Source organism: Pollicipes pollicipes, unplaced genomic scaffold (assembly GCF_011947565.3).
Source record: "Pollicipes pollicipes isolate AB1234 unplaced genomic scaffold, Ppol_2.1 Scaffold_4295;HRSCAF=5057_pilon_pilon_pilon, whole genome shotgun sequence".
NCBI lineage: Eukaryota > Metazoa > Arthropoda > Thecostraca > Pollicipedomorpha > Pollicipedidae > Pollicipes > Pollicipes pollicipes.
This window is the reverse complement of record NW_023596461.1, coordinates 11501511-11517361: the sequence shown is the minus strand read 5'-3', so window position 1 is coordinate 11517361 and position 15851 is coordinate 11501511. Positions and strand designations below refer to the sequence as shown.

The window sequence follows — 15851 nt, the reverse complement described above, 5'->3', positions numbered from 1 at the left end:
TAGCGACCGCTCACCCGGACAGCGTGCACCGATTTTGCTGCGTGGTAACTTCGGCGTATGTTGAGCTAGTTTTCTAGTTTTAGGAGACTTCTGCGTTATTGCGTATGCCGTAGTCAGTACTTTTACCCACCCCGGGAATGGAAAGCCTTGCTTGGAATTCCGCCTGTTGAAATTAAGCGTGGGATGTTTTATTAGAACTTCTCTTGTCTTTCTCTTGTCTCCCGCAGAAGAACATTCTCAGTCGTTCTCCCGCGGGACACACCTGTTCCACTGCCGAGCATCTCTGGTACTGTGCGCCCATGTCAGGGCGCTGCTGACCCTGCCCCGCCGCAGCTACGGCGCGCGGTCGGGCTCGCCGCCGGGCGGGGCGACCACGGCCTGCACCGTGCTGGAGATGTTCAGCGACGGCTTCGGCACCCGGCTGGAGGACGACGACGAGCCCGAGACGTCCACCAGCGTCAGCGTCGACCGCAGATGGTGAGCGTCCTCAGTGTGGACCGGATGTGGTGAGCGTCCTCAGTGTGGACCGGGTGTGGTGAGCGTCCTCTATCACCTGGACCGGGTGTGGTGAGCGTCCTGTGTCACTGTGGACCGGATGTGTTGAGCATCCTGTATGAATGTGGACAGGATGTGGTGAGCATCCTGTGTGAATGTGGATAGGATGTGGTGATCATCCTGTGTCACTGTAGATCGGACGTGGTGGGCGCCGTCTGTCAGCATGAACCGGATGTGGTGGGCATCCTGTGTCAGCGTGGACCGATGGCGTACGTCCTGTCAGTGTGGGCCAGATGTGAGGAGCGTTTTGTGTCGATGTGGACCGGATGTCGTGAGCGTCCTCCGTCAGTGTGGGCCGGATGCGGGGAACGTCCTCTGTCACTGTGGACCGGATGTGGTGAGCATCCTGCCTCAGTGGGGACTGGATGCAGTGAGCGTCCTCTGTCGCTGTGGACCGGATGTGGTGAAAGTCCTGTGTCAGTGTGGACTGTATGTGGTGGACGTCCTGTGCCGTTGTGGACGGGAGGTGGTGAGACGTGTGTCAGTGCTGACGGAAGGCGGCGCGCTTGGTGTGCTCTTGTGGTGCGGGTGTGGTGAGCGTTGACGGACGGCATGGATCAGAGATGCAGAGCGCCGTATGTGTGTCAAGGTGGTTTGGATGTGGCAGGTGTCATGTTTTGGGAAATAGAAGTCCTTTGTGACCTTTGTTCAGGATACGCTGTTGACCGTCCCTGGTCCAGCCACTGTCTGGCGGATCACCACGACTCTCAATTTTATTCAGTGTGGCGTAAGGTGTTTTGTTCAGATCGTGCCTGGCCGATCCGCCTCTCGCGGACGCAGCGTCACGACTTTCCGTGTTGTTCTGCACGGCGTGGGCTGCTGTTTTGATGACGGCCGGCTGCTCAGCCCGCCGCGTCTGACCGTGTCCGCCGCGCCTGACCGTGCCCGCCGCGCCTGACCCGTGCCGCTGGCGCCTGACCGTACCCGCCTGCGCCATGACGTGTCCGCCGCGCCTGACCGTGCCCGCTGCGCCTGACCGTGCCGCCGCGCCTGACCATGTCCGCCGCGCCTGACCGTGCCCGCTGCGCCTGACCGTACCCGCCGCGCCTGACCGTACCCGCCGCGCCTGACCGTGTCCGCCGCGCCTGACCATGTCCGCCGCGCCTGACCGTGTCCGCCGCGCCTGACCGTACCCGCCGCGCCTGACCGTGTCTGCCGTGTCGGACCGTGTCCGCCGCGCCTGACCGTACCCGCCGCGCCTGACCGTACCCGCCGCGCCTGACCGTACCCGCCGCGCCTGACCGTGTCCGCCGCGCCTGACCGTGTCTGCCGTGTCGGACCGTGCCCGCCGCGCCTGACCGTGCCCGCTGCGCCTGACCGTACCCGCCGCGCCTGACCGTGTCCGCCGCGCCGGCGCCCGCAGCGGGCTGCCCCTGGCCGGCAGCTCGGCCGGCGCCGCGCCCTGCCTGCCGACAACGGGCCACCAGGGCCGCGAGGTCTCCTGTGACTGCTACTCGGCCCTGGAGAACGGCGACCAGGCGCTGCGGCAGCGGCTGGCCGCCGCCGTCGGCGCGCGCACCTTCCACTTCATCACGGCCAAGGAGCAGTTCAAGCAGCAGATGAAGGGCCGCTTCCCGGGTGAGCTGTACAGGTGAGTCGGCCGCAAGGGAACCGGACGAGCCGTGGCGGGTGCTACTGCGGCGCACGGAAGGGATGCTGGCTGGCGCGGGCTTGGAATTACACCGTGTCGTTCTGGAGCTGCAATGCCGTCGTGAATGTTGGAGTGGTTTTCCGATAGTACTGCGGCGTGACGAAAGTACGCTGCGCTTCATCGCTGTCAGCATCGCTGCGCGGCTGCCTGTGAGTGGCGGCACGTGCTCTCCATCTCGCCGCGTGGCCGCGTGCTGCGGCGGCCGCTCGCTCCCCCTCAGCCGCTTCGTCCATCCATCGCGCTCCGACCGTGTGCCGCAGTGACTACCTGGGCGTGGTGACGTCGCTGCCGTACTTCCTGATCCCGGACGAGTACCGGCTGTTCAGCTCGGCCGGCCTCCACCTGGTGGTGTGCGTGCACGGCCTGGACGGCAACGCCGCCGACCTGCGGCTCGTGCGCACCTACCTGGAGATCGGCCTGCCCGGCTCCAACCTCGAGTTCATAATGTCGGAACGGAACCAGGTGGGCGTCCGGGGTCAGCTGGTCAGGTCAGGTCAGCTCCTCCCGGCCTGACTTAGGTGTAGGGCGTCCGGGGTCAGCTGGGAGCTTCTCCCGGTCGGACTCCGGTTCAAGGCGCCGCGTCGGGCGTTGAACCGCCGGACAATTGCTGATGGTTGTCTGGTGGCATGTATCCGGGGGCGTTAGTTGCTCGGCTTCTCCATCCGCTCTGCGTCCTAGGTGGTGCGTTGTGGGCACTGCTTGCTCGTCAGTGTCTCTGTATCCTTTCTCAGCAAGGTTAAGTGTTCTGGACAGTAGATCTGCCCCTGTTGTTCTCTGTCCACTAAGGGCATGCTTTGATATCACCCGTCTCTCGCGTCTGCGGCAGACCTGTCCGCAGTTGGTAGTGCGTGAAGACCATCCTCTGTCGGCCTGTCCGCCTGTGTGACCTCTCTGCAGTGATGGGGCCATGCGGTCCGTCTCAGCGCGCTCGCCTGTCCGCCAGGGCGACACGTTCTCCGACTTCGACACGCTGACGGACCGGCTGGCCGAGGAGATCTCGTACCACATCGAGGCCTTCCACCTGCAGCCGACTCGGATCAGCTTCGTGGGCCACTCGCTCGGCAACATCATCATCCGCAACGTGCTGACGCGGCCGCAGCTGCAGCCGCACCTGGACAAGCTGCACACGTTCCTCAGCCTGTCGGCGCCGCACCTCGGCACGCTCTACAACAACAGCGGGCTCGTCAACATGGGTAAGTGCGCGGGCGCGGTCGGAGCGCGGCCTGCGGGATTCAAGCTCCTGGTCGCAGCGACGAGGGGCTACTGTCGGGCTCGGAGAGGCGTGTGAGACGACCCTTCGCCGCGGGCCCGAGCTCCTGGTCGCAGCGGCGAGAGTTCACGGTCGGTCTCGGAGGGGCGTGCGAGACGGCTCTTCGCCGCGGGCTCGAGCTCCTGGTTACAGCGGCGAGAGGCCATGGTCGGGCTCGGAGGGGCGTGCGAGGCGGCTCCCCGCCGCATACTGGCCAGGATCACGTTCAGCCAGGCTGAAAGTTGGGAAGACGGCGGTCGTGAGGAGCTGACCGGCTCCGTAAAGTGACGAGGGATCGTTCACACGACACCTCCGAGGGACTTCCAGAGACGGGAACCTGCATTGGCGTGGTACCACGTGTCTTTTTGTGGACGAAATCCAGCGTTCAAATTTTCATCACAATGCTACTGGAAATGCATTATTACCTTATCTACGCTCATTATGACTTTTCACATGTGCACGTAACCTTGGCATAGTCTTCACCGGCGTAACGTAACATTGGCATCGCAGCTAGTTAAATAAATTTTCAATTGTTGCGTGATAGGGCTCAGAACTTCACTACTCTGAAATGCGTCCTCATGGCTCCATGCGATAAGAGACGCCACGTGACGTCGGACAAAGTTCGCCCCGCCTGGTTAAGCCCAAAAGTTAACGATGCATGACAGACCCTTGTCGACGGCGGCGTGTTGGGGAGAGCGTGGGAGGGACGGCGGGCAGGGCGGGAGGGGGGGGGGGGGGGGTCACGCACACCGCCGGGTGCAGCTGCACCCAGCGGAGAGCGCCGCGCTGGGCGTGCCTCGCGCTGCATTAGATGTGATCTGCGTCGGCTCTGTTTTGCTGGTGGGCGGCGGCGGCGGCGGCCGGCACGTTTGAGCGTCGCCGCTGTTTGTTGCATCAGCTGCCGCCGGGGAGAGAGAGAGAGAGCCGCGAGCTGTCGGGGGCGGTCTGCTGTATGCCGGCGGCATGCATTACGCGTGACCGAAGCTGAGTGGTGTGTTTGTCCAGTGTCGGCCGCCAAGGTCTCGGTGCCGCTTCACTGTATTTACACGGGCGGCGCCCGCCATGGCGGCGGCGAGCGCGGAATGCTTATTCAACTTTGCGACGTCGTCACGGTTGTCTGTGGAGGCCGCCCCAGTGCTGATAACCATGCCCGTTGTGCCGCGCGAGCATGTCGGTTGTCCACGGCTGGTGCGGTGGCCGTCAGAAACGTCATTGAGAAGAATAATGAGGCATCGAGTCGCCATCCTTTCACCGCGTCTAGCGTCGCTTTTCTGTAACGCATTTGTCCTTATCAGTCTGATTGCGTGTGACTTGGAATGCCGTGTGAACTGAACACAGTTGTGCCTTCGTGCGCGACATCGGGTGATTTTCAAGTTTGACACGCCTGGTCACAATGCGACACTCAGTGGTGAGACTGCGGAAGCACCGATGCTTTGTTTAGTCCAACCAGTAACGCATGCAGTTGAATGCCAGCATCAAATTGAATGGAAAGATCTAACTGTAACCACACGTGTTCCTCACTATCTTCATTCGGTTGCTGCACACACATACATGTGTATGTGGAATCCAGAAGAGCGTTGTGGTGCGAGTGTGTTAGCAATCGCGGTGGTCCACTGGTTTGAGTGCCGATCTCGGCTAACACAAGTGCCGGTGTCCTTAGTGGCCGAGGCAAAACTACTCTATATATTGGAAATGCGCCCAGCGAATTGCTAGCTCCTAAGCGGCAAACTCAGTGGGTTCTGACTTGGGTTTCCGCTGTGCCCATTCGCAAATTTTCTTCAAATTTAAAAGAAGCAATGTAGCACACATCACATTTCCCGTTTCCATCTTCTTATACGGGTTACATACACGCCCAGCCCATTGTTTTTTTCAGGTACTAGCACACCACAGGACTAATGTCAGCACATATTGCCAGACTCAGTAGGAACGGAGCAGGACGGCATGAAGGCTGCTACACAAGAAGACTTGAGGCGTGAACCGATTTACCGGCGTAATGGTGCACCTGTTTTTATCAAGCGAGGCGCCTGTTCGGGCCCGCGCTGTTTGTTGAGCTCCGGTACGGTATTTGTTGTTATATTTGGCATGACCGTGCACCCAGCTCCTCAAATCGAGGTAGTGGTTAATGCACACTTCGGTAATGGCTTGTGACAGGCACAAAGAAGAGCTTGGAGGTTTCGCGGAGAGAATGTGGGCAAAATATTAGGGAAGAAGGTGTGCACTGTCTCGTAGGGTGTTGGTAGGAGGCAACCAGAATTGACTTGTAACATGTGAGTGACTCCATGTAACCAAGTCATTGCAATTGTCTTCTCCACGAAGATTTACTGCCCGTTTCAACACATATGGTTATGCTGAGTCCCTACTAGAGGGCTTCACGAGTTGGGTGAAACCGTGGCCAACGGGTTGGGTCGGGTACAGATTTTCGGCAAAACGACGGGTGGGGACATGGGTAGGTAAGACGTTCATATAATGTTGTATAGATTCTTCAATTCATACTACGCAGTGGCTAATGCTTGTGCTGGTCATTGGAACATCCTACTGGAAACGCCTAGGATTCTCATGACTTGATCCGTTGATCGCCTGATACCCTGGCTTAATCAGCGCCTCCCTATATACTGAAGGTCAGTGTTTCTTGCCATAAGGATCCGTAATGCCAAACAAAGGAACTGAAGGGATGAGACCTCTCTTGCTTGCATGAAGAATATTGTTACCTTAAGGTCGAGCCTTTTTTGTTGTTTCAGCATTTTCTGTGATTCTTGAATTCCTCGGCAGTTCTGAAATTGCGAACTTAGGGATAAAGACTCTCGCTCTTCGGGCTTATCAGATGCTGAACGTAGTAACGGACGATTGAAGTGGGCGGTGTTGGACAGGGCTTTTCTTATGAACAGATTGTACGCTTATATTATTATTATTACATGTATAAGCATAATCTAACTTTCTCTAACCTTGGTTTCCCTTGTGTAAATGCCGCCAGGCCTCGCGCACCTCGTCACAGTATGGTTACCCGGCTCTGGTCAGGCCTACAGGGCTACACCGGGCATACACCACTCGTACATCATAATATGGAGCAGATGAAACACATCTATGGCTACCCTGGTATCGTTACAAGCACGTTTGGGAATTCAGTGAAATATTCGCTGCCCGACCAAACTTTTAGCAAAACGGACGGTGCATTGGTGTCGCTACAATCCACTTGTGTCGGATTCTGCCAACTCCGCAGAGTACGCGCCGAACATTCTCCGAATGCTCTGATGACGGTTTGTTTATGGCCGGCGCCGCGGCCGCGCGGTTTGGCCGTGCCAGCCGCTGCCGCTGGTCGCCCTCCGCCTTCGAGCGCTCCGTCAGCGCTGTCTGGGCGGTGCGACTGGCGGTGCCGGGGATCAGGGCGCCGCCAGAGTGGCGGTCTATGACCGGAGCTGTCAGGCCGGCCGTAAACCCAGCCGGCGCGAGGTGGGGCAGCAGGGCGCCAGCGGCGGGTGCCGGGCGGCGGCAGGCCGTGTCAGGCAGCGGCTGGCGGCGCGTCGGACCGCGACGGACCGCTGCGGCGGGGCCGCCGGCGCCGCCGTCTGACGCCTGATGCCTGGCGCCTGATGCATGACGCCTGACGTCTGGCGCCTGCTATCTGACGCCTGACGCCTAACGCTTGCCGCCTGCCGCCTAACGGCTGACGCCTGACGCCTGAGTCTGAGCCTGAGCCTGAGCCTGAGCCTGAGCCTGAGCCTGAGCCTGAGCCTGAGCCTGAGCCTGAGCCTGACGCCCGACGCCTGAGGCTGATGCCTACCGTATGGCGCCTGCTATCTGACGCCTGACTTCTGACGTCTGACGTCTGACGTCTGATGCCTGACGTCCGCCTGACGCCCAACGTCCGCCTGACGCCTGACGCCGGACGTCTGACGTCTGATGTCTGACGCTTGCCGCGTAGCGCCTGACGCTTGACTTCCAACGCCTGCCTTCCAACGCCTGCTGTGTGACGCCTGACGCCTACCGCCCGTCTCACGGCTCATGTGTGGAAGTAAACAGCGGCGGCGCTTGGGGCAGCGCGTGCCGTCCGACCGGCGCCGGCTGCGCAGGCCGACCCCTCCGACGCGTCACGGGTGGTAATGAGCCCTGAATTAGACGCAGTCGGTACTAAGCCGGCTGTAGCGCGACAGGCGGTGATGTGCTCCAGCCCCGGTGATGTATGTGTGTTGATTAAACATGCCGCAGATTATCGACGTCATGGAGATCCTGTACGCTGTTAATTGACACACTTGCCAGAGCATGCTCGTGCCATGCGACGGAGTTCGGCTGCCACAGATGTAAAGCTGTTGTTTTCCCACGGGAGACGTTGCGTTTGATAAGGCTCAAAGGGATGGTTTGTTTTTGCCAAATGGTGGCCGCTTTGTTTTGTGTAGTGCTGCGGAGACCGGTAGTTTAATAGCTTAAAAGGACTGAGCCTACCAGAAATGTCGTCGTGGCGTATTTTTTTCTCAGAACTAGCAGACAACTGGGGCAAATAAGAAGTCGGGACCGGGGGAGGGGGGCACGGGAGTGGGCGAATCCCCATACCTGAAATTTCGTCAAGTACTGTGCCTTCAGCCGTAAGGTGACAGACTGAAATACTACCGCATACATAGTCACAATAAAGCTACCACTCTTCGTTCCCGTCTCCCGCAGGACCCATGCTCAGCTTGCAACGCCACAGAATTGTAACGGGGTTAAGACAAAAACTCAGGAAAAGCGCGCATACGAACTGCGAGACGAGAGTATGACGTCATAAACCAAAAGCGGTGTTTCGATTGGCCCGATCCTTTTCAACGTTGGCCACCCCGACTGCGTCTGAAGCTGACCGCCTTCTGCCGCACCGGGAAAAAAGGCTGTGTTGAGAAGCTGACGGCCTGGCGAAATACACCAGTCGTGTGTACATGTGATGTACGTGAACATAGTCCAGCTCATCCAGCTCGTATTGCTATAACTATTGAAGCAAATGACGGTGAGTCGTGCTGTTGGAGTGACGGGTCGACTGCGGAGCTTACCAGTCATGTCCCGCCTCCGTGCTGCGCACTCTGTATCCTTGTACTTCGCGTGGGCGGTACAGGTCTGACAAACGGCGGCAGTGTGGCTCAACTGACCGTGTCTCCCTCTGAGCGGCGCGACCCAGCTGTCAGCGGCAGTGTGTCAGCTGACCGTGACTCCCTCTGAGGGCATGACCTGGCTGCCAGCGGCAGTGTGGCTCAACTGACCGTGTGCCCGTTTGTGCCGGCAGGCATGTGGTTCATGCAGAAGCTGAAGAAGTCGGGCTCGCTGCTCCAGCTGGCCATGAAGGACGCGGTGGACGTACGCCAGACGTTCCTTTACCGGCTGGCCATGCGCTCCCAGCTGCACCAGTTCCGGCACGTGCTGCTCACGGGCAGCTCCCAGGACAAATACGTGCCCATTCACAGCTCGCGCATCGACCTGTGCAAGGCTGCCATCCGCGACCCGACGGCCACCGGTGAGGGGCAGCGGCGCCGTCCACGCGCCGGCCGCGGTCCGACGGGCGCGCTCTCCTGTCCCGAGGCTCGGAGGGCACTGCCGGTGGAGGTCGGTGATGTGTTGTGGGGTCATAGCAGCTCCACATCGAGTTACGGTCATCGCACATCTGGGTTGTTGAACGGAGAGGACGTGGATAGCGGCCTCTCGGCCAGCAACTGCGGTATTCTAGTCGGGTGCTGCCTGGCTTGGTTTATTCGTGTTGCGTCCTGCCACAACCGAGTATTTGCATTCGTATTCGTATTTATATTCGTATTCGTATTCGTATTCGTACTCGTATTCGTATTCATATTCACATTCGTATTCGTATTCGAATTCGCATTCGTACGCATATGCGTCCCGCGAAGTGAGTGCGTGTGCGCTGGTCGAGATGCGTCAATGCTCTCGTTGTAACGAGGTCATTTGGCTGGCTCCGCATTGCCATGGCAGTTCCAGGGCGACTCGCACGGTAGTGACGGTTGCCAGTGGCCTCAGTAGTCAGCGTGCTTTGGAATTACCAATAATCGATCAATCACCAGCGGTGTATTGGTGCCGGTTGCCGGTTCCGCTGTCGCTCGGAAAGCCCGCCTCACGGGCGGCTGCGGGCCACCCGAAAGGCGCCTGCCGCGGAACGCCGGCGGCCGCTCATGTGTTACGGAACGGCCGGCGTCTTTCATGTCGCCGTTCGGTAGTACGTGCCATGTGCATGCGTGCGTGCGTGCGTGTGTGCGTGCGTGGGGGGGGGGCGGTGGGGGAGGGGTCACAGGCCGACGGTCCTGAGCCGGTCGTGACGGCGTGACGGGGTCCCGTGACTCCGGGCGGCGTCACGCTCGGCGCTGGCACGGCCGACACTCATCGCCGACGGCCGGCCGGCCGCCGTTCAGGCCGTTTGCCGTGTGAACAGCACGGCGTGTGTGTCCAGCCGTGCGGGAGCGCGCCGAATGCATTGTCGGTACGTCGGTCGGCCTTGGCCGGTTAGCGGATACATTGCGGGCGCCGCATGGCGCGGGGTTTGTTGTGAAGCTCACGCCGGGTCTTGGGTCAATGACCGGTCCTTAGCGCCGGAAATCAACACGAACATGTGTCGTTAAGTGCGCCATTTAAAAGCGATAGCGGTGTGCACCATTGAAGAGCGGCTGGTATTGGGCGCTACTTCAATGTCGTGTTGGGGGGGGGGGGGGGAAGGGCTCTCTGGGGAAGGGACGCGCGGGGGGTGAGTCGGGCTGAGGCTTTTCACAGCTATCACAGTCTCCAGTTGAACTAGTTAACGAATAAGGTAACTAGTTCGAGAGAATGTCGGATCCCTGCTTTATTTGCTTTCCCCCCAACCATATCGTGAAAGTTTGGCTGGAAAAAATTGTTTGAACGTCTCGTTCTCGTGGTCGTTACGCGACATGCCGTTGGCTCCTGGGGGCGGCATATTTGCCTTCTGTACGCCCGAATGTCTGTGCCTTCTGTCGGCGACGTAGCGCTGCCGGACCGTCCTCATTGACGCTGACCTCGAGGATGACAGTGTAGGGACCGCAGCTATTCAGCTGTCGCCACGCGCGGCCGTGCGCCGTGGCTGGGAGCTCCTGTTCACGTGGGCCTTCGTAAGAGGCCCGGCCGGCCGGGCGCCCCGGCTCGTCTGTCTGTGTCCCGGCGGTCCCGGGGCTGCCGTCTCTGACCGCGCCCCCGAGGACGAACGCCGGATGTCCAGCCTTTGATTGGTCTCGCTTTATGTGACGAGCGCGACTGACTGTCGGCGCTGGTCATCTAGCGAGTTTGACGGCGGGTGGGCGGCTGCGTATCGGGTATGCTGGAGCTTGGGAGGCGGCGAGAGGGCTCAGTGGCGAGACGGGCGGTGGCCAGCTTGGGAGGCCGTGGAAGCGTTTGGTCGGGAGTGAATGGAGGAGAGTCGAATGAACAGGCCGGCCCGGTGCGTGGAATGTGCATGTTAATCGTTTGAGGTCCAAGTGGCATCCCGATCCGGCTGTAAAGCAGGCGTTGTTACGGACTGGCATCTTACGACATGCCTTGTCAACTTTGTTTCCTATGTCTGCGTGCACACTGAGATGAACGTGTCATTGTCAACGCGAGGTTTGACGTGGTGTCGAAAGTCCCGTCGTTTGGTTCCAAAAGCACCCTTTTCAATGTATGTGACGTCATTCCTCTAATAATTTGATCACCTTGGTGTAGCGCGAATCTGTGTTGTGAGCGAAGTGGTAACCCCACTCAACACATGCGAGCGGAGCATAATCTGAATGCAATACTGAGCCAGCTTGGGACATTTGGTTCCCGTGATCATGCACCGTTGTATTTGCCTGTTGCGACTACCCCGTGCAGGCCTTTCGACATCTAGGCCCATTTCCTGCAGCCACTGTAACGTCTAAGGGACGCTAGCAAATGCTAGTCCGCGGTTTCAGCAGTGTTGCTGGCGGCTGCCCCCCCCCCCCCTTCTTCCTGGCCCGCCGGCGGCAGGTGTCGAGCGTCACCCTCGCTGGCTTTGTGTGTGTGTGTGTGTGTGTGTGTGTGTGTGTGTGTGTGTGTGTGTGTGTGTGTGTGTGTGTGTGTGTGTGTGTGTGTGCGTGCGTGCGTGCGTGCGTGCGTGCGTGGGTGCGTGGGTGTGTGCGTGCGTGCGTGCGTGCGTGCGTGCGTGCGTGCGTGCGTGCGTGCGTGCGTGCGTGCGTGCGTGCGTGCGTGCGTGCGTGCGTGCGTGCGTGCGTGCGTGCGTGCGTGCGTGCGTGCGTGCGTGCGTGCGTGCGTGCGTGCGTGTGTGTGTGTGTGTGTGTGTGTGTGTGTGCGTGCGTGCGTGCGTGCGTGCGTGCGTGCGTGCGTGCGTGCGTGCTTGCTTGCGTGCGTGCGTGCGTGCGTGCGTGCGTGCGTGCGTGTGTGCGTGTCGATGTATGTGTATGATGTCGTATGACGTCGTTGTCATTGGGGCTCTACGACACACTCAGCTGCTGAGGCCATATGGCATCGCCTGCCTCTCGCCCTAGCAGGAAGGGCGGGCATCGCGTGGCATCGAACCCCGTACCTCTGGTCTCCCAGACGCGCGTCTTGTGACGTCGGCGTTCTGTGTGTGTCCAGGCGCCGCCTACCGGGAGATGGTGAACAGCATCATCGGGCCGATCGTGCAGCGGCCGGACGTGTCGCTGGTGCGCTACGACGTGCACCACGCGCTGGCCAACAACGCCAACTCGCTGATCGGGCGCGCCGCCCACATCGCCGCCCTCGACTCGGAGCTCTTCATCGAGAAGTTCATGGTCGTGGCCGGGCTTAAGTACTTCAAGTAACGTCGACGGCTCGGCGCGGTCGGGAGGACGGAGCCTGCCGCGGCCTCTGCCTGAGGGTGGGGTTGCGCTGTGCGGTGCCGTGGCCGACCCCGGTCAGTCGGCCACCGTTTGCACTCGTCCGGCGGCGCGGCCCGCCCCGGCCGGGGGTGGGGCCCCCCGCGCGCCGATCCTCCGCTCTCCCACCCTCTCCCCCATCTCCATCAGCGGCCGTAATTGGGCGACCGGGCGGCGGCCGGCGCACGCCCCCCATCATTGTCTGGGCGGCGGGCCGCACGCCTCGCGTGCGGCGTGCGCCGGCCGGCCGGGAGCCGCCGGCCAGCTCCCCGGCGGACCAGCCAGCCACCGCTGCCCCCCCCCCCCCCCCCCCCAGCGGACCAGCCAGCCGCCGCTGCCCCGCATACAGCGAGCGACCCCGGCTGGCTGCATCATCGAGCTCACGTTTGTTGCGTTGTGGTGGTTTGTAGTTACTTGGCGGCCTGCGACTCATTCTGCACCGATGCGTTGTGCTCATGTCACGGGTTCGCCCGCCGATGTCGGCCCAGCCTGTGGGGAGCCGTGCCAGTCTGGCTGGCGCTGTTCGCGGCGAGGCCCCTGACGCTGAGCGGCAGCATGCTTCCAAGGACTATGCATCGACGCTCCCTGGGGACTGCCCTGGTTCGGAGACGTCTGTATCACCAGACTCCCCACCCGTCCGCCGCGCGGCGCCGTTTGTTCATGTTCCCGCCGCGCCGCGAGACTGGGTCTCGGAAAGACCAGCCGCGCAAGTCCGGGGTCGCTGGTCGCTGGTCTCGAGTCTCGGGTCTCGAGTCTCGGGTCTCGGGTCTCGGTCTCGGGTCTCAGGTCTCGTGTCTCGTGTCTCGTGTCTCGTGTCTCGTGTGTCATTCTCCGGAGTCTCGTTCTCGGGTCTCGGTCTCGGTCTCGGGTCCCGGTCTCGTTCTCGGGTCTCGGCTCTCGGCTCTCGGCTCTCGGCTCTCGGCTCTCGAGCTTTTCACGGCCCGCCTGCCGCATGACGGCTGGAGTGACGGCCGCGGGGGAGTTTGGTCGCCGTCTGCGGAGCGGACCGTAACCGCCGCCCGGCCCGTCTGCCCAGCAGGCGGAGACGGGGCGGGGTCGACCCGGCCGCTGCTCTGTTGTTCACCCCAACCCGGTCACGGCCCCCCACCGGACAGATGTCCGATACTAAAGCGAGGCCTGTCGGTCCGTGTCCGGCGGGAATGTTCCTATCTCTGCGAGCTTTTTCCGATCGTGTGTAAACGCCCCCCGTGCCGGATTGCGTCCCTGCCCCAGATCAGCGTGTCCCGACCCCAGGTCAGCGTGTACCCGCCCCGGATCATCGTCCCCCGCCCCAGGTCATCGTGTCCCTGCCCCAGGTCATCATGCCCCCTTTTCTGGTCATCGTGTTCCTGTCCTAGGTCATCGTGTCCCTGTTCCAGGTCATCGTGCCCCTGTTTCAGGTCATCGTGTCCATGTTCCAGGTCATCGTGTCCCTGTCCCAGGTTATCGTGCTCCTGTCGTAGGCCATCGTGCTCCTGTCCCAGGCCACCGATCCCCTGTCCCAGGACAGTGTGTCCCCACCTCAGCTGGTGTCTCCGTTCCGAGTTACTGTGTCCTTGTCCGCGGTTTGTGGGTCCCTGTTCCAGATCATCGTGTCCCTGTCCCAGGTCGGTATGTCGCTGTCCCGGGTCAGTGTGCCGTTGTCCCGGGCCAGTGTTCCTTGTTCGGGCCGGTGTGCCCGTGTCCCGGGTCTGTGTGCCTGTCTTGGGCTAGGGTGTCCCTGCCCCAGGTCGGCACGTCCGTGTCCCGGGCCGGGGTGCTCGCTGGTCGGGGGCGCGTGTTTCTACCTCAGCCGGTGCGTCGTGCCAGGGCTGGCTGCCCGGCCACATTTCCGGCCGCGTAATGGGTTCCGCTGGCGCGGCACGCTGAGAGGCAGGCGAGTCCCCCTTCCCTCCCTCTTCTGCCGTTGTTAGGGAGGGGGCGGGCCTGGTGTTCGGCTCCTTAGTGCGGAGGTGTAATCGGAGGGGGGAGGGAGGAAGGGGTGGGGGTATGCGCACAGTGAGGACGCCGTGCGTCAGGTCGAGATCGCGGTCATCTGTTACGTCACGCGTACTGTTGATGTTGTAGACTGCACACGGCGTGGGCCGGCCGCCCTTGTCTAGCGGCGCTCCGGCGCACCACGGGCACGCGGCGGCCTGCCTGCTGCGGCGGCTCTCTCTCTCGGCGTCTGGACGGCGCGCCGCCGCGCCCGTCGGCGCCCAGCACCTCCCTCCAGGGCCGGCCGTTGGCCGGCCCGGTAACGCTTCTGTCCAGCACTGCACAGCTCGTCCCCAGTCTGTGATCGGCCGCCGCCGGCCGCCGCCGGCCGTCGCGAGCCGCCGGTCCCGGTGGCCGGCTCCGTCGGCCCGTTAGCCGGTCTCTTAGCCGGTCGCCGGCGGCGTGTTTGTGCCCGGTCTCACCGTTTGATCTCGCAGGAGATTCTCTGAAGTGGCGCGGGTGGCGCCTCAGCGGCGGCTACGTTCGGCGGTGTGTCAGGTGTCATTGAGGCTTCGTATAGAGGTGTTGTGCAGATGACGGCAGGCTACTACTGAAGGCAGGCATAGACGTGTTGATGGGATGGCGGCATGCTGGTGACGGTATCTCAGTGGAAAGTAACTGTGTGCCATTTTTCATTCTAGTTAGTGGTCGCGTTTTGTTTGCGCTGCACCATGGGCATTGTTTTAAGCCTCCTAACGGGGTCACTTCGGCGCGTTCCGGGTTTGACGTGTGTTTGACCCCATTAACTCGTGCTGTACTCAATCGCTGCGGATGGTGTACGCTGTCGGAGTGTCGTTGTTTTGTACCAGACAGGGGCCGCGTCCCAGGCCAAGGTGTGTGCGATGGTAGCACAGTGTGCTGGCGCTCAAGACTGTGCGTGACGGGCCGACTGGGGTGCGTGAGCGCGTATGTGTGTCGGTCGCGCGGGGCCAATATAGGGCGGCGTGAGCGAGACGGCGTCTGTGTAGTGGGTTGATTAGTCCGGCTCCAGCCAGCAGCGGTCTGCACGCGTGGCGTCGGAGACAGCCGCTGCCGGAGGATGTTGCTCAATACCCGGCACGTGCGGTAGCTGCGGGATTTGTTTAATCCACTGGGGATGTTGAATCGGGTAAATGATATGACAAAAGCGACTGCAATACCGGACCGGAGCCCAAACCTCCGTACATTTCACCTCAGGTCACCAACTGTACAGAAATGGCCTCGACGCATGGCACGAAGTGCAAGGAAGCATTTTTGTCACCCTCGTGGTTTTTGAAGTTAGCGTTATCATGCTCGATGCAGTAAGGGCGCCTTCCATCACTCGGCGGTTCTGCGGGAAAAACCGGGCTACGTCACGCGCTTGACTGAAGTGGGTACGCACTAACTGAAGCGTGCTCTCTGCCTTGCACTTGTCGGGTCATTTTGCATCGACAAGGATTGTTAGCATCCATAAGGAAATGAAAGAATGGAGGGGGTCACAGCAAAGCACTTTAACCAGGTCAGACTTTTGGAGGTGGCGTGAATATGTGCGTAAATGCAACGCAATAGGAAGTAAGTACTTAAAGACTATTACCTCATTTTTGTAAGATAACGTGACAATTGATTTCCCGAGGGGGTAGCGAAC

The 15851-nt window shown here is 61.0% G+C and overlaps 1 protein-coding gene across 1 annotated transcript in view; it reads left to right on the top strand.

Annotated features, from left to right (window-relative positions):
- Positions 1–12439, top strand: part of LOC119097152 (protein FAM135A) — a 28415-nt gene extending 15976 nt beyond the window's left edge. The window contains exons 16-21 of the mRNA XM_037220212.1: positions 334–477; positions 1919–2146; positions 2467–2668; positions 3150–3399; positions 8698–8925; positions 12012–12439. Coding sequence (XP_037076107.1) covers positions 334–477; positions 1919–2146; positions 2467–2668; positions 3150–3399; positions 8698–8925; positions 12012–12217 — 1258 coding nt within the window. The 3' untranslated portion in view covers positions 12218–12439. The remainder of the gene's footprint in view (positions 1–333; positions 478–1918; positions 2147–2466; positions 2669–3149; positions 3400–8697; positions 8926–12011) is intronic.
- Positions 12440–15851: the final 3412 nt, after the last annotated feature.